The 24,889-nt window shown below is 35.3% G+C and overlaps 1 protein-coding gene across 1 annotated transcript in view; it reads right to left on the bottom strand.

The window, feature by feature from the left end:
• Positions 1 to 282: 282 nt before the first annotated feature.
• Positions 283 to 24,889, bottom strand: part of Alg13 (ALG13 UDP-N-acetylglucosaminyltransferase subunit) — a 53,091-nt gene continuing 28,484 nt past the window's right edge. The window contains 16 exon segments of the mRNA XM_051178999.1: positions 283 to 1,139; positions 2,598 to 2,784; positions 4,699 to 4,739; positions 11,116 to 11,281; positions 12,378 to 12,446; positions 15,701 to 15,756; positions 15,851 to 15,883; positions 16,834 to 16,954; positions 17,405 to 17,546; positions 17,952 to 18,065; positions 18,447 to 18,681; positions 19,422 to 19,549; positions 20,632 to 20,732; positions 21,583 to 21,647; positions 22,792 to 22,900; positions 23,631 to 23,706. Coding sequence (XP_051034956.1) covers positions 883 to 1,139; positions 2,598 to 2,784; positions 4,699 to 4,739; positions 11,116 to 11,281; positions 12,378 to 12,446; positions 15,701 to 15,756; positions 15,851 to 15,883; positions 16,834 to 16,954; positions 17,405 to 17,546; positions 17,952 to 18,065; positions 18,447 to 18,681; positions 19,422 to 19,549; positions 20,632 to 20,732; positions 21,583 to 21,647; positions 22,792 to 22,900; positions 23,631 to 23,706 — 1,900 coding nt within the window. The 3' untranslated portion in view covers positions 283 to 882.

Raw genomic sequence — 24,889 nt, 5'->3', positions numbered from 1 at the left:
GCCATAAGGAAATCCAATACTTTCTAGGCTAACTAAAATAATTTTAATTGAAAAAATACAACTGTATAGACCATTCTCAAGAGAAAGGAAAAAGATATGCTAGTATTTAGTGCAATGGGGCTGAAATTAAATACATTTCAAGTGTCCTTACAACTATTCCTCACCAATTCAAGTAATAAATTCATTCTTTTGTAACCACAATGTCAGGAGAAACACGTTGAAACAATCAAACATCTGGTACCCTCTTTGTTACAAAAAGAAAACTCCACTCATTTTGGCAATTTTAAATGCTAAATTTTATTTACTGCGAATTGTGCAAAGGACACTATAATACTGTGCAGTAGGACAGTTATGTAAATCCAGTATTAAACAATACCATATGTGGCAAATGTAAAGCAAAACATCATGTCCCTTCAAAACTAATTAACATCAGACTGCAATTCAGTTCTTACAATTTTTAAAGAAACTTGAAGAGCATAGGCTCTTGTTTGTTTTTCTCCCTCTCTAAATTTCTGGAAAAGTAGAAATCATATCAATTGTAAATAGTTGATTAAGATGTATCATATTATAAGAAAACTGCTTATATGTTTTCTTCTCTTTTATCGATTGGCACCACCAGTTAATACAATGTTCACAAGCTGGCTAACATGAAACTTCCTACAATAAACTTGCTCATTACAGGGACTAGATATACATTCATATTTATAACACAAAGCGATATTCCCTTGTTTTAAAGCAATATTTTGCTTCAAAAGTAAAATAATTTTTAAAGTCATACATCAATGAACATTCTTACCACCTAAACCACTAAAGAACTAATACAAAACATTTATCAACGTAAAAGTAAAAATGGCAGCAAAGAATATTTCATATTGCCACATCTTAACTCTGAGGGGTATAATGAGGTGAATTAGGTAGAAGCATATAGCCAATTGGCCCAGAATTTATAGCACCATGGATTTGGGCAGAACCACCATATGCTGCACCAACTGGATGCCACATGGCAACACTGGGATGATCAGATGCAACAGGAATGTAGGAATCAAAACCTGGCAAAGGTGACCCATAGGTATCTGTCATTACAGGGTAATACACTGCTCCATGAGGGACAGGTACAGCATCAGCAACTGGAAAAGCATCTGAAATGAAGATATATATATATATATAATATATTCTACTGTAAAAACTCACCAAATGTAAATGAATACTCATGCAATAAAAATTAAACTTATCATTAACTATAAGAAAGAACACACACACAGGGCCTGTTGGCTGCTCAGTGGGTGGGGACACTTTCTGTCAAGCATTCTAGTGACCAACATGGTGAAGAGAGAAAGCTGACTCCTTTCTTGGGTTGTCCTCTGAGTGCAGCATGTGAACCAATAGCATGCATGCACACACACACAAGGCACACATTTACTTACTTACACAGACACACACACACACACACACACACACACACACACACACACACACACAAATAAATGTATTTAAGACAGTTTTTAAACATCATGGAGGCTGTAGAGTGAATTTGCTGTTCTTTCAAGGGGTCCAGGGTCAATACCCAACACCCATGACCATCTGTGACTCTAGTTTTAGAAGGTCTATGGCACCTTCTTCTGAACTCCTCAGGAAAAACAACCACACGTGAAACGATCACAGCAACTGGAAGTAGGAACATTTTAATTCTAGGTTTTTGTTTTTGTTGTTCTTTTGGGACAAAGTCTCTCTACATAACCCTGGCTGTCCTGCTATGCTATGTAGACACCCCAATTTGCTATGTAGACCAGGCTAACATAGAACTCTAGAGATCTGTTTGCCTCTGCCTCCTGAGTCCTGGCAGGAGCATTTTAGATATGAGCAATAGTTTCTACAAGGTTACCAAAAGAGTGTCTGAAATGTTCCAAATTAAAAAGTTGCATGTGCACAAGTTTATACATACAAATATATTAGGTATAGGTAACATCTGTTGGTAATTGGGAATTCAGTACTTTTATCAAATTACAAAGATCTTGCCTGCCACTATGCTCCCCACACCACGATCATCAAAGAAAGATGAATGCTCTGGAATTGTAAGCAAGCTCCAAATAAACTTTCTTCTCTAAGATAACCTGGCCATGGTGTCTCTTCACAGCAATAGAAAAGTAACTAAGAAAGTCAAAGAATGAGATAGAGCTACATTTCTTGCCTAGAATGCATGCATGAAGACCTGTGTTCAATCTGCAGTACCACATGAGGAAAAAATACCACTGGCTTCATGCAAAGATCCTTCCCTTTCAAAGAACCCCAGGGATCACAATGTAACTACATATTACATTTTCATAACTGATAGTCTAAAAGCATATGGATCTGATGAAATATCTTTGGCGAGGGGTTCAAGACAGGGTTTCTCTGTATTGCTTTGAAGCCTGTCCTGGAACTCGCTCTGTAGACCACGTTGGCCTCAATCTCACAGAGATCTGCCTGTCTCTGCCTCCTGAGTGCTGGAAATAAAGGCATGCGCCACCAAGACCCAGCTTGATGAAATATCTTAAGACTAAGTTATATACAATAAAATCCAACTGACTTTCTTGCTAGCAATCTCATTATATACTCACCATTTGCTGATACTTCTGCCTGTGTGTCTTCTGCTCTTGCTACATCACTGTATAATTGAGGAACACTTTGGTCTACAAGAGGTTGCTCAGTACAATCTGGATAATTCTCTACATGAAGCTGCTGTGGCTGCTCCTCCTGCACATGTGGCACATAGACCATGGAGTGCCAGTAGTTGTGGTGATAGCACTGGAGCAAGAAAGGGTATAAGTAAAAGCTTGCAAATCCTTATTGTTCTCTACTCTGAAAGTAAGATAATTCCTAGCTTAAAGAATTCTCAGGTGTTGTACCATCACATATGTACAAAGTTTGCTTAAGCTTAGAATTTTAAGATCTTTTACACCACCTACAGCTCATGTCTATACCACGTAAGCTCATACTTACACCTAGGGATGCATTTAGGAAATCATCAAAGAAATCAAAGATATGATCAGACTTGTACACGAGGATGTCGCTTGTAGTCTTATTTTTTTAAAAGTAAAAACTACTGAAAAACCTAAGTATTCACCAATACAGAGCTGAGATAATTGTTATTTATCCATGGCAGAATACTACACAGGCAAAGAGTCACACTATGAAATATTTAAAGACAATAAAGCAGGCTGGAGAGATGACTCAGCAGTTAAGAGAGCACTGACTACTCTTCCAGAGATCCTGAGTTCAATTCCCAGCAACCATATGTTGGCTCAGTCATCTGTAATGGGATCTGGTGCCCATGGGCAGACATAGATACATACAGAGCATTCATATACATAAATAAATCTTTAAAAAGACAAAAAATGCTACTCATGTTAAGGAAAATGAATAGAAAATTACATATGATAGATTTTTAATAAATATTCAGAACCTATAATATACCAAAATTACAAAACTGCTTTTAATATTACCCAAATATACTATAATGAACACTATAAGCCTATTTCATTTAATATAAAAAAGAAAAAAGTATTAAGCTATCTATCATTCTCCTATGATTCCTGTGACATAAAGAACACATTTTGTAGACTTGGCTGTGCTGGAATGCAAAAAGATCCACCTGCCTCTGTATCAAATCCTGGGATTAAAAGTAAGAGGCATGCTGCCAGGCTTTGTTGTTGGTTTTTTCTTTGTTGTTGTTTTGAGAAGGAGATTCTGTATGTTATTCAATCTATCTTTGCACTCAAGTTTAAGTGACCCTTTCACCTCAGCTTCTTGAGTCAATAGGACCACAGACACGTACCATAATACCTAGCTAAGAGAATTATTTTTCAATGCCTCGGTCTTGTGTGTTATATATCCTAGTTTCCACATTTGAGTGCAATAACCGAAGGGACAAGTAATTATCAACTCTTACAACTACATTTAAAAAGATAGTATGTAACAACAAATACCTACCCTACTACTCTTAATTTAGATGTTTGTTATATGAGAAAGGTTATCTGCTGATGTCTAAGGTCACAGGGAAATTATTGGAAGAAACAACAAATTACCTTAGCTTTCTCCAACATACTATTAGTTTAATATCACTTGCTATCTGCATCATGCTTTGTCAGGAAATATGCTATCTGGTTATAGGGTATACTACTTAGAAGTGAAATATATTGAAGGGAAAAATAATCCCTGGCTCCACAAACCAAAACACTTATTAGAGATATCAAGATAAATGCTAGTACGCCTCTCAAACTCAGGGAAGTGTTTGAAAGAATCTAAAGTTAGTACTTTAAAGTTATTTAAATATCTTTGAACTAAGTTTGATTTTCATATAGAATACAGAAATTTCTATAAGATATTAAGTAAACAATAAACAATCCATTCATTCTGGGTATATGCCAATGAAGAGCTGGTATATGAAGTTAAATAAAAAGCATAGCCTAATACATAATGTTGTGCTGCTTAGTGCCCAACCCTATTCTCTTCAATTTAACACTACTTCATAGTAAGGCAAACAGAGCCATGATAAAAAGTAGAAAGTTGACAACATCATTTTTAGAGATTTCTTGAGAGGAATAAGACCTGTTAGAAATTCATAGTGTTCTTGGCTTTTAAAGTTCAAGAGTATGATTTCTCAAGGCAAACAATTGTTATATATAGGACTTATCAAAATAATGTTAGTATTATTCCTACCTGCAATCCCAGATTGAAATAGTACTGCAAAACTTTTGTATCTAAAACAAAAAAGACTTTTATGAGATTGCCATATAAGCTTTTTCCCTGTGCATTATTAAAGTAGGTAAAAAGTCATAGCCACCTTACACACTACCACCATCTGAATTCTGTTTTAAAGGACTATCTTTTCAACTGGCATTTTTATGACAAAAGATTTAATTAGTGACCCAATACAAATTTCATGTCTGTTCTTAGATTTAGATAGATGCTACTGGAATGCTGAAAATAACTAGTAAGACATTTTCTTGCTTGTCTCATGATGAAAATTTTACTGCAACCATAGCTCTATTACTGGCACTACTACATAGTATAAACTTCTATTCTACTAATGCTGAGGAGTAATGCCAATAAACTAGTTATAACATACTACCACCAGAACTCCAAAAAGAGAAGACAGTAACCAAACCAAGGCAAGTAAAGATGAATTAAAGTATAGAACTCAACTCAAATAATTCATAAATGAACCAAAACTAGATGTACACCAGGAGATATTCATGTCAGTTTTCTTTTGTTGGTATCATTTTAATGTCTACAATAGATTGCAAGGCCTTGAAAACATGAAACAGGAATTCTACCACTAAGCAACATCCTCCCTATGGGAATGTACTTATTGCCATTTTGAAAGAATCAGTTTGTATTTCAACTAATATATAAGGGTATAAAGCCAGATGCTCAAGCTAAAGAATATGAGAACAGGAAGTAAATTCTCTGACATACACAAACAACATTAACACAAACAGCTGCATACCAATGTCTATGACAGTATCATTAATAAGACAAAAGGTAAAGACAGCCCAAATCCCCACCAACTGATAAATAATAAATGTGGCACAACCATACAATGAGCATCACTCAACCATACATAGTGTGAAGTACTGGTACATATTACAAAAAGGATGAACTTTGCAGGCATGCTATTATTCACAAAGGCCAAAATGTGGAACTAGCCTAAATATCTACTGATAGATGAATGGATAAAGAAAAGGTGGTATATATACACAATTGTCTTAGTCAGCCATAAAAAATAAAGTCATGATGTCTATTGGAAAATAGACAGCACCACAGATAGTATGTGAAATAAGCCAGACTTAGTCAAATTATTCTTTTTATATGGAGAATCTAGTTTTAAAGGTGTCTTTTTAAAACTTTTTCTTTTTGGGAGGAGGGGTTTACAGAGAGGGTTTCTCTGGGTAGCCCTGATTCTCCTGCAAATCGTTTTTGTAGACAGCTGGCCTTCAATTCTGAGATCCACCTGCTTCTTCTGCCTCCCTGAGATTAAATGCACATGCCACCACACCTGGACTAGAACTCTAATTAATGCCAAGGCTAATACCGTAATATCAAGTGTATTTGATGCAGTAAAAGGACAAAATTAGAAAATGAAACATCAATGACTACCACAGAAGGGCTCAAAACAAAGGGCGAAAGGAAACAATAGAGTAATATGTTGGGAATAACAAATTACCAATTCTTTTGTTTCATGTGATACAAAAGCTCGCAGTTCCAGCCTGACAAAATTCAGCACACAAAGTAGAAAGTAGATATGTAATCCCACCACTAGTTTAGGAGCTATTATTACTAATAGCTTCTAGGAGGGGGACAGTTAGTTTTCTTTAATGATGTGACCCCTGGTAGGCTGACCACATACCAGAGCAGGCTGTATTCCCAATAACAGCTGAGCAACACAAACTAGAGTCAATGAGAAAAGAAAAAAAAAAATAATCTCAAGATTGTGTGGAAAGGAATGGGAAGTTGAGTGGTGCTAAGGAGAGAACTTGGGGGGGAATATGTTTGAAAGGCGTTTTATAAAATTCTCAAAGAATTTATAAAATCTGTTTTAAAAGAGAACTGGAATATTCAATTAAATACTGATCATTGAAAAAGCCAAGTGAATCACTAATATAAATAACACTGATGAACTGAAACACTCTTGCCCAGTTTAAGCAGCATTTACAAATTATACACTACCAGTTTCATTTATATGTAAAATAATCTAAGGTAGAAAGGAAAAGAGCAGAGAAATGATGACATCTAGGGGAAATGAAGATGCACCAAGGGAAAGACAAGGAGGTAACATAAGTAAACTGTGGGGCAGGGCTGAGAGATAGCTTACTATCTGCCATGCAGGCATGAACACATAAATCCAAGCACCAGACAGAACTCACGCAAAAAAAAAAAAAAAAAAAAAAAGGCTAGGCATGCTGGTACGTACTTGTCACCTCAGCACTGGAAAAGGTGGGTTAGCTGGCAGAATACCCTAACCTACTTGCTAAGCTTTTGGGCAATGATATCCATCTCAAGAAAAACAAAAGGAATGTTTGAGGAACCACAGAGGTTGTTCGTTAGCTTGTACATACAGGAATATGCATGTGTGGTAAAAAGTTGGTTTTTAACCAAAAATATTTTAATTAAAAAACTAAAATGTTGAGGCAGTGGCAAAATTTTATAACTTAATTTGGTAATGAGCTACATGGGTAATTTTTGATTTTGTGTTGTAATGAATACATAACTATACATATTAACTTACTGAATCTTTCAATACATGAATCATTGTACAAAATTTAAATCATTGTACATTAATGAAATGCTTATTTAAACATATTCCTCACTACAAATATTCACCATTTCCATGTAGTGAGAACATTTAAATAAATCTTTTCTTAATTGTTTTGAAATATCTAATATATACATCTTAGGATGCAAAATAGAACACCAAAACATAGCCTTCATATATAAAAATATGTAATTCTGCACCTAACGACTAATTTACCCTCTTATATTCTAAGCAATCTCTAGAAATTATTATTCTATTCTTTATTACTATGAGATAAGAAGTGGTTTTTCGTACTTCACAAATAAGCTGAGACAAGCAGTATTTGTCAATTTGTACCTGGCTTATATGTACTTAGCCAATAATGTATGTCTTTCAGATTAATCCACAAATGATAGGATTTTGTCTTTTATGTATGTAAAGAGTATTCAATTGTGTATATATACTCATTTTCATTATCCTTTATGGTTGGGGGGGGGCTACTGACAAATACAGTTTACCTTTAAAGCCATCAACAAGATGGGTTAATTTCCACTCAGATGCACAAAAGGAAAAATGAGCAAATATGTGATAAAACTATATAATCAAACATCAACAACGTAAGTCTTACTGGCAATTGCATTATCAATTAAAAACACCAATGTTTATCTGACTATATCTTCACAATAAAATGCTAAAAGAAAATAGAAAATCAGCTTTACGCGATGGTTGAATACTATTTGGCACTAAAGGTGGAGAGGACAAAGGAGTTGGGAAATCGATATCGTGTTAAATTAGGTAGAAACAATAATAATACTTACAAAATATGAAACCAAGAAGAGGAATAAATGTTTGTGTTGACTGGTGAAATACAAGAGGGAAAAGATGAGGAATTTCATTAGAGACCAGAGACCATTTGTGTCTGAAAGTTGAAAAGCTAAGTGAAAATGTCTAGTAAGTAACCAAACTTTCTGAGCAAAGGCTAGTAGATTTAGAATAGACTACAACGACATACTATATGGAAAAAGAACAGAACAGAGATGGAAAAAATCTTCTGTACTAGTTTAGGTGCAGGAAAGAACTCAGGAAAAAAAAGTAGCAGCTAGAAAAAAAAAACAGGAAAATGTAAGCAAGAAAGTATAAGCAAGCAACTTTCAACTACCATTCTCTTTGAGTATTACACCGAACTCAGAGGCAACAAAGAACTTCCAATGGGGCTGGGGGGGGGGAGAATCACTGTTTTTATTTTTAAGGAAGCAGAAATACAATGGCTGAAATTCAAATTCAAAGCAGATCAGATAAATGATTTCCCTCAAAATACAGTTGGTATACCAAGGATCACAAAGTTAACAATTTCATACACTTGGGGAAAGAACTTAAGAAGAGAGCTTTTAATATTAACACCAGATTTAAAATAAAATACTTGAGAAAACAACACTATGAATTTGTGAATCTCATTCAAGAAAGACATGAAGCTGTAAGAAGGGAAGCAGGAGTCATGATTCGATCCACCTATCTACTAGCTAAGTATGTAGAAAGTACTTGCAGTTGGCTCCTTGATAGTCACCTATAATTATATGTTCAAAGCACTCCCATTTAGTTCCATACCCATTAATCAAGAAAATGTTATAGATTCAAGAACCATCTCAAACCTAAATAACATGAACCGAATCTCAAAATACATCACCTTGGGGCAGGTCACTTCCACTTGGATCACAAGAATACGGTGGTGGTGGTGGTGGTGGTGGTGGCTGCAGAGGTAAGCCTGAAGCATCTCCAGCCTCAAGAGGAGGAGGAGGAGGTGGCGGTGGGAGTGGTGCTGCTGCTGCTGATGCTAAAGGCTGAAGATAGGCTGTAGTGTAGAAAAAGAATTAAGACAGGATGGCAGTGAGGTCACTGACTCAGGTCTGACAAAGGGAACCTGTACAAGATCAAACTATTATATGAAGTCACGGACAGTGGGTCCCAGACCTATTTCTAATGCACAAAGTGACTTAGTGGAGCCCATTCTCTATGGAGAGATACCTTGTCCATCCTAGACACAGGGGTGTGGGGGTAGACAGGTGCCTTGGTAATACGCCAAAGAGATGATGGCACAGACTTAGTATACTTCCTATGGGAGGCCTTACTCACTCCAAGAGGCAGATGTGAAGTGGGATGGGGTAAGTGGGGGAAGCGAGAGGAGAGGGAGGGGGAAATGGAATTGGAATATAAAAAATAAGTAAGATGAAAAAAGAGTAAGTTAGTAAAAAGCCTGAGCTTTTTATAAGTATTTATATGTAATATAAGCTTTGTGTGGTAATTTGTAAAGCAGTTGCTGGGTATTTGGGCTCCAGGACAGGAAATGTCCATTTACACACATTTTCAAAAAGGGTTCACAGGAAAAAGTATTTTTAATCTGACATGCTATCCTTTATGCTTGAAAACTCACTTTGACTTCAGGAGATTAGAAAATCTTGACTCAAACAAAAAAACTTAAGGAAGAAAACAAAAAGAAAATTTTTGTTCACAAGTCCTTTGACTATATATCTATATCTATATATATATATATATATATATATATATATATATATATATATACACACAGAGATATATATATATATATATATTACATTTGCCTGTTTTGGTGGGGCATGCCATACATAGCATGTGGGACAATTTTCAGGAGTCTGCCCTCTCCTTCTACCATATGGTTTCCCGAGATTGAAATCAGGTCTTCAGCCTTGGTAGCAAGCATTTTAAGTGTTTGCCGGCCTTATTGGAAATTTCAATTCATTTTCTCCCCACATAACTATTGCTTTCAAAAGTTTGTTGACTTACATATTTCCTTATATTCCATAGGCTCTTTACATAATTCTCAAAAGAAATTGAAGAGTTTTTCTTTGAACTCTAGCGATTTTTGTAAAATCGGTTCTGATTTACTTATTTTCATTTTATGTTCATTGGTATTTTACCTGCAATCTGTGTTTGAGTGAGAATGTCAAATTACCTGCAACTGGAATTACAGATAGTTGTGAGCTGCCATGTGGGTGCTAGAAAATGAATCTTACTAGAATATCCTAATATTGGATTATGGATTGATATTCTCATTTCTTCCAGGTACTACTATGCATGTTTCAATGTTCTCATGTTTTTTAGTTTCAATAGTTTTCTCATTTATACATTTTTGTATTTGTTCTGTCTATTCTCTTCAGTATTCTCCAGGGATTTCTAGCATTATTTCATCTCTCATAGCGGTTTAGTGGGTACAAGAAATTGCTAGTAACCCAAGTTTGATCCCTGAAATAAATGTGGAAGTGGAAGGAAATAATCACCTCATTAGTTTCCTCCAGCCTCAGCATGTTCATCCCTGCCTCATTATACACATTATGAAACAGAAATTTAGAAAACAACTCAAAGTTGTAGAAAAAATACAGGTGTTTTAACTATCCATTGAACAGCAAATGGAAGGTATAAAACTTTTTTTTTTTTTTTTTTTTTGTGAGACAAAGTTTCTCTGTGGTTTTGAAGTCTGTCCTGGAACTAGCTCTTGTAGACCAGTTCTCAAACTCACAGAGAGCCACCTGCCTCTCCCTCCCGAGTGATAGGATTAAAGGCATGTGCCACCACCACTGACCGGCTTAGGTGTAAAATCTTTTCAGAATCCTATTACAAAAACAAAAACAAAACCACTAGAAGTTAAACTCTCAAACCTCATAGATTAACTTGATGATATAACAATCTTTTAAAGTACAATTAACATAATAATTTCTTGAAATTACAATAACATGTAACAACTACAGCAACAGTATATACATATTCATGAGTAGAAAAAGAGGTTTTCAAAGAAAACATTAATAACCTACCTTGACTATCTTGTTCAAGTGGAGGTTCAAAGACAGGCTGTATGGCATTCTGTGCAGAATCATCAGAGGTACTAATAGTTTGATTGTCTCCTGTGCAGTTAGGTAAGACTGGAACTGGAATATGGCTATCCCAGGAAACTGTAATTGCTGTAGAATTTTCTAACACCTATTAAGTGGAAGAAAGATTAAAACTCTCAAGTTTGGTTTCTCAAATCATATTTGTTTATTCTCTAAACATAACATCAGGAAATTATAATATTTCTGGTGATAAAATACTGAAAAGTCAATCTGTATGTAGCTTCCAGGTCTCCACAGATTTGTAATATATATCCATTTTCATATATATGTGGATATATATATATATATATCCACAAAAACATTTAAGTAGAAAAGATGCTTTGTATTAAGTGTAACTGAATGACTTAATGAAACTAATGTTTTTCCTGATTTGGGCACAAAGTTCTTTGAGAACATACTACTTTCCGAGGGCATATGGTATAAATATAATAAGCAAATAGCAGACTTGGTTGTGGTGGTGCATGCCTTTAATCCCAGAACTTGGAAGGCAGAAGCAGGCAGTTCAAACCAGCCTGATCTACAGAGCAAGTTCTAGGACAGCCAGTCTACTCAGAGAAATTGTCTTGAAAAATCAAACACACACACACACACACACACACACACACACACACTCAAACAAGTGTTTTTTTTTTTTTAAAAAAAAAAAAAAGTCTTTCTCTTTATAGTACTCTTACCTAGTCAGATCATCTAAAATGACCTCTTAGGAAAGAGACATAGAGCCATATTTACTGCTCCTGGCAATGTTCTTGTTCCAGAGTTTCAATATATTCTTCTACATTTGTTCTTTCCTCAACTGTTCCTATTCTACTTATTCATTTTCACAACTGTGGTAATTTACTGGCTGTGTTCTAAATGGTGGTCTTATACGCTTTCCTTTTCCAGCCCATTTGTGAATGACAACTTCCAGTTTATATTTCAGCAAATAAAAGACTCAGAAAGTAATTTATTACTGACTGATTCATAAGAAGTTCACAACAGAGCACACAACAGTGTCTGAAACAGTAGACATTTCAGTGACTTGTTAAATAAATGTATTAATCACTATGCCAGGTGGTACTGGAGGCACTATAATACTTAATGGAATATAGGCAGCTGCTCAGAATTATGATGAACACAAAGAGAAAATTTACTTTCTTGCATTTGGCTCACTATAAATGACTACTTAGCAATGCTATGAAGATTACCTTCTGGGGATAGCTGTATGAGGTAACTGTGTCTTGAGGCACAGAACATGGTCCACTGTCCTGAAGAGACTTTAATAAATACAGAAATATAACTGAATAAAGGGAAACCAAGAAACCAAAGGCAATTTTCACTTTCCTTCCTATCCTCCATTATAGTCTCTGCAGGATCATCCAACCGTGCAGCCGCCTGGGAGACTACAAAGATGCCATGTGAATCCAGCTTGTCTCCTTGTGGACCCTCTCACCCACCCCCAGCCCATCCCCATTCTTTTCTATCAGTCTCAACCTTAGAAACTTTCTACCTAGAAAACCCAATAGGTACTTGGCAGTGACTGAAGAAGGTAATTTATACTATCCTGCCCTTCCTGTTCTCCATTGTCATCTCCATGTTCCATTCTCACCCAGACAGGTTGCTAATAGGTGCCCCTCCTCCCACCTCAAATCCATTCACTGGAGCCTCCACTTCAGACCTTAACCATTCCATCCCTGCTCTCCAGATTATTCTTTGCCTCACTTCAACCTACTTACAGGATCAGATCTTTCCACCACACCTTCAACTAACTCCCTAGGAACCGTACCCTCTTGATGTGAACAGGATATACTTCTCTCTTTCCTAAGCCCCTCCCTATCAGCCTTTTCTCCCAGCCAACTCTCCATTCTTCTCAGCCACATCAACCTGAAGAAGCACTCAATAGCAGGCAAGCCACAGCTACAACACTTCCCAGAGAAGACAAAAGAAATCAAGGAATGGAATAACCAGCCAACAAAGACAAGACCTGGTTATCAACACCTAGCACAAAAGCACAAACATTAACAGCCAGGACGATATGCCTCCATCAGAACCCAGTAACCCTACAGTAGGATCCAACAAATGCAAGACAGCTGAAGCACAATACAAGGACTTCAAAAGTGCTATTATAAACAAAATAGCTATTATGAATGAATCCCTTAATGAAGTCTGTGAAAAAGAAGTTCAAGAGAAATAAAAGTAAAAATAGATTCACTAAGGAAAACCTGAACTGAGATAAAACAAATTATTCCACAAAATAGAAAATAAAGGAGCACTGTCCAATTCTTTTTACAATGTCACAATTAGTCTGATACATAAATCACACAAATACTTTACAAAGAAAGAAAATTACAGACCAATTTTCCCTAACATGGATGCATACATTCTCACATTCTCAATAAAATACATGGAAACTGAGTCAAAAAAAAGATCACTGAACACAATCAAATAAACTTTATCCTGGAAATTCAGGGATGGTTCAACATGTGTAAATAGAAAAATGGAATTTACCATATAAACTCAAAAGACAAAAACCCACATAATTATCTCATTAGATGCAAAAGGCCTTTGAAACCAACTTCAACACCCCTTTCTATGGTAAAAATTCTGGAGAGACTAGAAATACAAGGTACATACCCCAGCATAATTTATAGCAAGTCCATAGCCAAAAGCAACCTAATCGGAGAAAGACCTCAAAGCTATTCCACTAAAAATCAGGAACAAGACAAAGATGTTTATTCTTCCCATACCAATACAATACAGGACTTGAAGTCTTAGAGCAATGAAACAATTGAAAATTAAGGGCAACAAATAGGAAAGTAAGAAGTCAAAGAATCTTTATTTACAGGTAACATGGTTTTATATATAAATTACATTAAAAACTCCACAAAATTCTATAGGGGGTAAATAATAAACAAAGTAGCAGGATACAAAACTATCACAGAAAAATCAGTAGCTTTACTACGTATAGAATGAAAACTTTAAGACATTAAGGGACAAAATTGGAGACAATTGAAGATGAAAAGGTCTCCTGTGCAAATGAATCTGTGGGATTAATGAAAGTGAAAAATGGCTGTCTGACCAAAAGCAATCTACAGATTCAATATAATTCCCATCAAAATTTAAATTTATGTGGACTCATTATACTGACTCAGAGGCAACCAAATGTGGGTCTCAGTTAGAAGGCCTCTGACAGTGGCACCAGGATGTATCCCTGGTACACAAAAGGACGTTGGGAGCACATTCCCCTTGGAGGGATAGTCCCTTAACCTAGAGGCAGGAGGAGGGCCTAGACCCTATTCCAAATAAGTTGACAGATTTTGATGATCCCTCCTAGAAGGCATCGCCCTCCCTACACAGTTGGAGGGAAATGGGATAGAAAGGGGGGTCAGGGGGCATGGGAAGGAGGAAGGGATAGGGAACAGGATCGATATGTAAAATAAGTAAAAATAATAATAATAAAAGGGAAAAAGATTCCTTTAATCTTTTAATGACTAACTTTGTTACAAACATATTTGTATACGTTATAATGTATGTCTCAAAACAGGAGTTGAAATGATACATTTAAATCTCACATTTGAATGAAATTATTTCATGAAGTTTATGGATCCTTCACAAGCACTTGATATACTAAAAGTATTTAGATAGAATCAACCAGGAGAAACACAGGAAGAATAAAGCAAAGCAAATCTAAGTAGTGCATCTATTCTACAAAAGAGAAATATGGCTCCTGACACATAAAATCTAAATAAATTAATCTCTCAGCTAAAAAGTCATGACCCAAAACCTAAATCTGTACAAGTAAATAATTCTTAGGACCTAGGAGTGTTGGCACACACCTTTAATCCCAGAACTCAGGAGGCAAAGGCAGGTGAATCTCTGTGAGTTTGAGGCCATCCTGGTTTACACAGTGAGTTTAACATCAAGCAAGACCTTGCCTCAAAACACCAAAACAAGTAAGAAAACCAAAAACAGTTTAAGACACAAAAGCCACTTTCTAAGAACTATTTATCAATTCCTATTTCAAGTATGACAAAAGAAAAGAAAGCTTTGGAGTCCATGGAAAATGCCCATATTAGAGACCAACAACACAATGTAATGAATGACCTCCTGATCTCAAAATGTCACAGATCAGTAATTTTTTTCCTTCTATATTCTTATAGTCCAAGCAGGAATTTCATTATAATTTTGCATCTAATCCATGACTAAACTGGGATACCGGCATGGTATAAAGACTTCATTTTTAGTTTTAGACATGCAAATATATATGTATTATTACGATTTGTATTTGGTTACACTGAGTGGCCCTTTCAGGATGCTACTTTTGGAGTAAAAGCTAGTAGTTTGTCTTTGGGAAGGAGATAATACTGAACCAAGTTCTTATTCTTAGTCCTATCAAGCTTCCAACTTTCTTCTCTTAGTTTATGTCTTGCAATCAAGAATGAAGGCCCCATCAGATTCCCTAAGCAAACTCTCCTACAGGTCTCCACTGTGCCCTAATATGAGCTATTCATATTTATTATTAAATACCTACCAAGTTTGCAGTAGATACAGTTGTAGTATATACACTGGATGTTTCATAACCTTGTTCTAGAGAATATAGCCAAAGCAAAAAATGAGGATTATTTTATTTCATATTCCATATACAATGAAGATTATCAAATTAAATCTAGATCTCACTGACCTGAAGAATAAAGATAATCTCCATGATATTCTCCTAAAAAAACAGAAATGGGTGTATACAGATTGTTTAAACTTAGTGTAGCAAAATGGCTATTAATTGTTTTTCCTTAAGTTTTATGGGCATATTTTCAAAACTAAAAAGCATACATGATTAACAGTGATTTGAGCTGTACTATTAGTCAACAAAAGACAAGGTAAGCTGTCATCAGCACAAAATTCTGCTTTCAAAATTGCTAGGTATGAATATTTTCCTCTATATAAAAAGTAGCAGGGATAATACAAGTATCTTATTCATGAAGTCACTCAAAATGCCTCATACTTCCTTACTTTCCATAATTCTCCAGAATTGTTTTAATAGTAATATATCATAGACTTGTAAACAAACAAATGCCAAAGGAAAGTAGCTATATTAAGTATACATAGATGGCTTTAGAGACAATCATAGTTTGGGTATATATGAGAAATAGGGTGTCCTTTGGGAGATGATAAATTTGTAGTAGAGCTGATTATGTGAATGCACACACAGTAAACACTGAATTGCATACCTTGAGTAAGTATTTTTTGGTATGTAAATTTAATCTCAATATCTGCCATTATCAAGAAGCCTTTATCCTAATACTGGCTTTTGAAACTCAATTTCCTTATATATAAAACAAGGATGCCATATTTCTCATAATACCATATAAACTGCCATTAAATTGTAATAATTTACTAAAATGGATGACATATAGCATTCAATAAATGGTAAGATGTTTTGAATTCAAGTAAGAAATATTTGGGTTATGTATGCTCTGGAATTTGAACATGGGTCCTCTGGTTTGCATGGAAAGCACTTTATCCATTGAAGCATCTCACCATCCCTAATCTTAAACTTCTGTCAAATTACCAGAAAGGTGTGAAACACCAAAAATAGTATTTCCAAGTTTCTTAAACAAATGCCATGACAATCATCTTTTCAAAATTGTGCATCACTAATTTACTCACCATTGTCACACTGGTCATTGCTGTCTTCTGAATTCATGCTTGGTTTGCATGAGTTATAGCCATGGCTTGCCATACAGTATCCTGAAGAAGCAGGAACCATTGCAGGGGATCCACCATTGCTCTGTACCAAAGAAAGACACATACCTATGGAATTCTTCCTGTATTAGTCAAAGAAAAGGCAAAGAAACTAAATTTTGAGTTAATAAGAGAAATATGTGGCTATTTTAGTACTTTGGAATCCAAAATAGGTGAAGCAATGAAAGAGAAAAATGTTAGCTCACATATAACTAGAATGTCTAAATCTCTAGCAGCCCCATTACACCTCTTTTCTTTAAAGTTAAGAAGCTCTAAGGGGATTGCTTCAGTCTGAGGATTTTATTAAGTTGTTCATACAAAAAAATGTTAAAATTAGGGCTGAGGGTGTAGTATAGGGTAAAGCACTTTACATACACAATGCCTAATTTTGATCCTTGTGGTGGGTTGGGGGTGGAAATCATAGATAACATTTCTCCATAGAGCCATTGAAAAAAAAAATAAATCACCATTTCCAGTGAAGCTTTCACCCACTTACAGGTAATGTTGAATAAGCAGTCTCATTCCCTTCTTCAAGTGCATAAAATGTAACAGTTTCTTCCATGCCATTCTCTGGAGGAAAACCATACTGGCATTCCTTATTCATGCAATGCATCTGACGGTGGCTACGCCTAAAAGAACTAAGATTAGAAACCAAAATAGGAAATAAGTTAAAATATGGCAGTAATTTGATTCTAATTTCTCAGTGAAATACAAATTATCTCAAAACAGATGTTTTTGATTTTAATTTATGTATCCTGGTATTTTGTGTGCATGTATGTCTGTAAATTGTGTGTCTGGTGCCTGCAGAGACCAGAAAAAGTATTCAGATCCCCTGGAACCAGAGTTACAAATGGCTATTAGCTACCAACTGGGTACTGGGAATTGAATCCTGTTTTCCATAAAGGCAATCAACAATTTTTATTTACTAAGCCATCTCTCCAGCCCCAAAACTGAGGTTTAGAAAGATGGCACACATTATCAGTGCTTAGCAATAAAACAAACACACCAATTTTTTCTCAACTTTTAATACTTCAGATACTTACCGAGACCTATAGGAGACATTATCATAGCTCTGGCAGCACCGTCTACCTGGTCCAGCGTAAAACCCAACTTTAGAACTTGGCATGTTTTGCCTATTTATTAATTGAGATGAATCCCTAAGAATAAAGAAAAAGCAAGTATTTAATTCTTGCAGTTTCAATAGTTAAGTAGAATTAACATAGTTTCCTGAAAACATTCAACAAGAAAGATGGTATTTGGCCTATCCAATATTAACGGAGATAGAAGCATTACTTCATACAGACACTTATTTAAGATGGCATTCTATCTTTAAGCATGTATTCAACATTTCCCATTTCTATACACAATGAAAATATAAGTATGACAATGCCTGATAAGGATAAATATGGATCAGTTATATGCACTCCTATGGCACAACTATAGAAGTTATATCTGTCAATTATACTATAATTCAGTACCAGAGTTATTTATAAAATCAAAAAAAAGATATATTATCATGAAGATCAGTTAATTCTTACCTGGGCGTCCCACATCCCCGACCTTGTCTTTGAGATGAATGTTGAGGGTAGAAATGTTCACTCGACATAATATGGCCTGCTGTCTGTGAGTAGTACAACAGTGGGTCGTGCCCAAAATGCATACTAGGATGAATCCTGGGAAGATGCAGGTCTCCCCTGTTGTAAGCCATGGTCATATAAACATCTTTCCCTCGAACTTTCCTGAACATCTTCTTCCGTTGCTTCATGCTCATTTCTGGCAGAATTTTCAGAAAACAAGTACATACATAGTAAGTGAGCATTATGAGCAAAGTAAAAGGTAATGTTCCTCTACCCTCATCATACTTTGAAACTGTCAGATACATACTTTTCTTAGAAACAAATCAAGTAAGTAGGCAAGTATAAGGTAGAAATTTGTGCAGTTTTTCAAGTATGTACTTCATCTACCAATTGGAAGGGCCAAAGAAACAAACAGTTCATTTCTGTGTTCATGGGTATTTAAATACTCAGTATTTCAACCCTCTCCTTAAGACTGGCAAATTTGGTAATCAAAAATAATGAGTCATCTAGTCACTTACATCATTTTTTTCTAAAAGATTATGTTTAATACATCTGGTTGTACTTATGAGATGTCTTCCTAGTTCTTTAAAAATATTTACAATCTCTTTAAGCTTAAGTTTATATGAGGTCAGCTAGAAAGTGGGTACTCAGATAATTTTGTGACTTCCTCCTACAAAACATATCTACTAATGTCCAAGACTATTTTATTGTTATGACTAGGCAAAAAAGGCTATTAGTATCTATGGCACAGGCACCAAGAATCACCCTAGAATATCCAGGATAGCCCTTACCTCTCTATTAAGCATTAGCTATCCCAACACAGTAGTGTGGAAGAAATAAATGCTACTCTACACCAGGACATATGGCAAACCTTTAAAAAGTACAATGTAAGTAAACTGAACTACAACAGGAAAAAAAAACATTTAGGATGCAAACCTATTTCCGGGAAATAGCCTCCAGTTATACACTGATAACCTCTTCCTTTACGAGTTGACAAAGTGTTCCAGGGAGGAAGAAGCGCCACTTGGTTGATTGGTTTTACATTAGCCAATGGAATTGCATGCCTTGAAGCAAAAGGTATTGAATCATAAAGCCATTACAATACAAAATTAGCTCTCATTCAGTAAACAAATGTAGCCTTCCAGCTTCAGTTATAAGCAAATTCCCTTTTCCTGTTTTTCTTGGGAGACAAGGTCTCACCATGTAGCTTTAGCTGTCCTGAAACTCACTACATAGACCAGACTGGCCTCAAACTTAGAGATTTACCACTTCAGCTTCCTGAGTGTTAGAAATAAGGCATGTGCCACTACCCCTGACTCAAGTGCAATTTCTTTAAGTCTGCTGGGATTTTGTGTCTAGGTTACTTTACCATAGTTAATGGGTCTTAAACTGAACCACTAACATTAACATCACATGGAGATTAGTGAGAAATTTAGGGAAGTGGGTTCAATTTCTGTTTGCAAAGCTCTAGATGCAGACTGTGAAAAGGAACCGAATAACTCATCTTGACACCGTGATAGTTTGGATGTAACTGGCATCCATGTCATAGGGAGTGGCACTATTTGGAGGTGTAGCATTATTGAAATAAGAGCAGTCTTTTTGAAAACGGCATGTCACTGTGCAAGTGGGCTGTGAGGTCTCATGTATGCTCGAAGCACACCCAGTGAGAAAGATCATTTCCTGTTACCTGAAATCAAACTTCAGCTCCTTCTCTAGCACATTGTTTGCCTGCATTGCAAATATGTTCCCCATAAATACAATGTACTAAACCAAGAAAATGTAAGCTGCTACCTCACTCATTTAAAGGATTTCCTTATAAAGAGTGGTCATGGTGTCTCTTCACAGCAAGAGAAACCCTAAGACATACTGGCAGAAACTCAATAACCCACCTTTCAAATTATCATGAACACTTTTATATCATAATTCTGTTGGGCTTAATCTGATATATCAAATAAACTGACCAAAAGTTAAATTTGGGAATTTTTATATATGATAGATATAGTGATATTTAACTCTTCAACATGTACTTTTATTAATCAAAATAATTAGATTAGTAGATACAATTTTGGTTCTCTCAACTAGCATCCTGGTAATTCTCAATTTAATGAGTAAGCAGCTATCAAATTTAATTACTATACAGTCTTACCTTTCTGCCAATTCCTCAATGAAAACTATTACTGAGTTTTTTTCATTTTCAATTTCTTGAATGTGAGCATTATAATATTTTCCATCTGGTTCTAAGCACACCTGAAAGACAGGAAACAATACTCATATTAATTCATGTGGTCTTGACCACTTGAGAAATCTGTTTAGCCAAACCACCATTTTCCTCCAAATGTCATTCAATGTCTACTTTTTTAATGTAACTGCGGTCATGGCTAATCTTTGAGGCATATATCAACTTACATCCAATTATCACAATCTGGAATTAAAATTTGACACAATACAAAAAATGTCTTAGCAATTTGTAAAGAAGTCTTCACCACTTTGACTCCAAAAATTTAAGTTGAAGGACAAGTTACTGGGGAAAAGGATTTCTATTTTTGTTTCCATAGAAAATGAAAAGATGTGGATTCCTTCCAGACTAATGTGGTTTGATAACGCCAGACCGCCTGAAACAGAGTACAAGCTGATCCTACATTCAAAACAGCTGGACAAAACAGCCCTACAGACTACAGCCAGGATATCTGAATCTTCTTCGAATCCCCCAAGACAGCGCCCTTACCAGCAGGAAGTAGTTTGGAAAGAACGACGCCCAAATTCCCAAATATTGTGTATAAATGTTTGTATTCATTTAATTGGACTGTTATATAAAATTAAATAAAATTTTAAAAAAAAGTCTTCACCAATGTTTTTGTTGTTGTTTTGGGGACCCAATCAAGAGCCTTAGACATGTTAGCCAAGTATTCTATCACTGATATACCCTCAACCATTGTTTTATTCAGACATGGTCTTAATATAGGTATAAAGCTCAGCCTGGCCTTGAATGTATGATTCTCCTTCCTAAGCTAGGATGAGAGACAGGGATTACTATGCCCACAATGATCAACCCATGTTAATGATTAGAGAAACAAATCATTATCTGTAAAGAACTAACCTGACACTTGTCCCCTAAATAATAATGTCTTCCAGCATATTCCATGCAATCTGATTTTTGAAGTTCTATTAAGAGAAAAAGATGATTAAAGCCAAATTTAATTGAATACTTTCTTACTGCACATTATTTACTTACCTCATTTACTTTAACACAGTATATTTGAAGATGATGTCAGTAGAAAAAAAGCATCGCAAAGAGCCATTCTAACACCCTTGATGAATTATTACTATGTCAAATTTATTAAACAGAACTGTCAGAACAGTTTTGCACTTTAAAGCAATTAAGTAGAAGTTAGACTTAGAATTGGTTAAAAACAAAAGTCACAATTTGAAAGTAATACCAAATCCCATGCGCATGTATGTATACATTACCTAGTATTTTACTATTATACAAGGTCTTAACTTCATTCTAATTAACTATACTGAATTGATCAAAGTTGAAGAAATTGAATGTGAGATATTATCCCTTTCAAGCAGGCAGTATATTAAGGCCTAGTTTGATGAAGTAAGTTATATAATCTATAGAAAACAACAATCTACATTAAGAGTTATTATTATAAGAATGCTCTTTAAAGATCCAGACAGCTAGTTTTAGAAATTGTGGGCCACCAAACTTTCAAAATACATCAATTCTCCATGGGTAAAACAGTTTAGGGCACTTGTCATTAAACATTCAAAATTTGTCCTTTAGACTTGGTGGTGGTGGCAGGAGCTCTCTATAAATTCAAGACTAGACTGGTCCATAAACCAGGTTCCAGGACAGCCAGGCTACACAGAAAAATTCCATCAACAAAGCAAAGAAAAAGGAAACAAAACATTTCTTCACACACAATGCACCCTAACACCCAAGAGTATACACAGATATGTGCACACAAAAACATAAATGTAATCAATAAAAGTACTCCATTCTCTTAAAAAATGATGAACACTGAGGTTTGAGTTATGTAATTTTCATGTCTTGCAGTTTCTCTCTGCCATTTAAAAATAGGTAATGGCAAAGTAGAATGTACAGTCTTGTTGAAGGAAGTATACACTGTGGAGGCAGGTTTTCTTTTATGAAGAGTGACCATGGTCATGGTGTCTCTCCATAGCAATAGAAATCCTAAGATAGTTTGTTGAAAGCATCTATTACAAAAAATAACTTATTATGATGCCATGTATCTATGAGGATTCAGAGGTATCCTGAGGTATTCTGCTGATACTTTATTACCTTTTCTACTGTCCAACCAAGCATCAAATTCTATATTGCGATATATTTCTGGATCCAGAGCTTTCAGCACCTTATAAGGAAAGAGCATCCTTGATGGATTTTCTGGAAACTAAAACAAAAATTGTCACGGTATAAACTCATCTTTAAAGTCATCTTTTTATGAAGAATAATGAATCAAGGTTCTTTTCTTTTTAAAACTATATATAATTCCACTTTTGTTGTTAAAACAAAAACACAAGAAATTACCATGTATTTAAAAGCAATCAAGAGACAAAAAGGAGCAACATTGGTCTAAGATCAAGTAGGCTTTACATTTAGAAATATTTCTATTTCTTCAAGAGATAATGAGGAACAATTTCATAATTAAAGTCCACTGTTGATAAAAATGAAGCAATATCATCCTGATTATAAAGTATTAATTATTACTTTAATTTTAAAAGCCTTAAGTATCCAGTTAGCTATGAAAACTGGGTTTTTGGAGCCCATTCTCTATGGAGGCATACTCTCTCAGGCTAGATACAGGGGGAAGGGACTAGACCCTGCCCCAAATGATGTGACAGACTTTGATGAGTGGATGGGGGTGGGATGGGGAGGTGGTTGTGGGAAGGATGGGCGAGAGAACTGGGACTAGTGTGTAAAATGAGACTATTTAATTAAATAAAAATTTCTCAAAACATACATATCTTACATTTTAGACAAGTAGGATTTACAGGAAGGACAACATAAACTACTTCTTTCCCAGCTCTATAATTAGAATGAACTATCTTGTTTTAATTATTTTAAATTATGATGCTCTAAGACAAGTGTACGAACATCCTCCATCTGAGAAAATAGCAAACCTTTAATTCTTCTGCTCCTTGTTTGTTCTCTTCTGGTGTACTTTTGACACTGGAAACCGCACCTAACTCTTCAATTCTAATTGAAAAAAAATTCAAAGAAAATAACATTATATAAATGCAGCAGTTATTTGTCTCATGTCTCACAACTATGTAATACCACTCAGTAGTAAGTAGCTCAGTTCTGAAAAATGGAGCAAGTAAGTTTTCAACACATCCTCATTAGGTTTCTGTGGTTAAAAAAAAAATACTTATATTATTTCCTATTAAGATGGTTCTGTGAGCCTGATTCTTAATGTTCACTTCACAGCTTCTGATTCCTCAGTCACGAGACTGCTTCTAATTATAAAGAATTTAAGTACTTACATTAAAAATACATACACATACCCCACACTGCCCACCCATCTTGATGGCCTCTCTTTGCCCTGTTTTCAGTAGGAAAGTAGTCAACCATGTTCACCAAGTTGAAGGGAGGTCACAACTCCTACCACCCCCCAAAAAAAACCCTAAAGCTATCAGCCAAATTGTTAGAAAGAAAAATGCTATCAAGAAATCAAGAACCTTGAATATTTCATTACAGTCTTATGACATGCTTAACAGAAGTATAAGCTAAGCCATGACATGATTTCTAAACCACATGAACTATAATATCAATATGTTGTTTTAAGCTGTCAATTTTGTAGTAATGTTGCCTTTCAACTACTGTGTAGCTTACATAAACCCAAATTCTTAAGAAATCAGCAAAGAACGAAGCAATCTTCATTTTGACAAAACTGTTGCCATTCCTTGGGTTCCCAAATAAGCTTTAAAAATACTTTTCTGATGGCTCAGTGAGTAAAGATACAAAATGCTAAGACTGATAACTGACCTGGGATTACTGTCCTGGTTTTTTTCTTTTTGGTTTTTCGAGACAGGGTTTCACTGTATAACCTTTGCTGTCCTGGAACTTATTCTGTAGACCAGGCTGGTCTCTAACTCATAGAGATCTGCCTGCCTCTACCACCTGAGTATTGGGATAAAAGTTGTGTACCACCCCTGCCCAGCATTGTTATTGTCTTCTTAAAATAGATTCTTAAACCCAACCTGACCTCAAATGTTCTGACAGGAGGCCCAGTAATCTGTCTAATCTACATTGAGTAGCATATACAACTAAATTTTGAGAAATTCTAATTCTAAAGTCTCTTCTAAAAAAAAAAGATTCTAACTTTAACTGAACTCTAAGTATGGACATTTCAGAATACAATTTGAAAAACTTTTCTCTT

The sequence above is a fragment of the Phodopus roborovskii genome, unplaced genomic scaffold, assembly GCF_943737965.1.
Source record: "Phodopus roborovskii unplaced genomic scaffold, PHOROB, whole genome shotgun sequence".
NCBI classification, from domain to species: domain Eukaryota; kingdom Metazoa; phylum Chordata; class Mammalia; order Rodentia; family Cricetidae; genus Phodopus; species Phodopus roborovskii.
The sequence above is the reverse complement of the archived record's forward strand: the minus strand, read 5'-3'. Positions and strand labels throughout refer to the sequence as shown.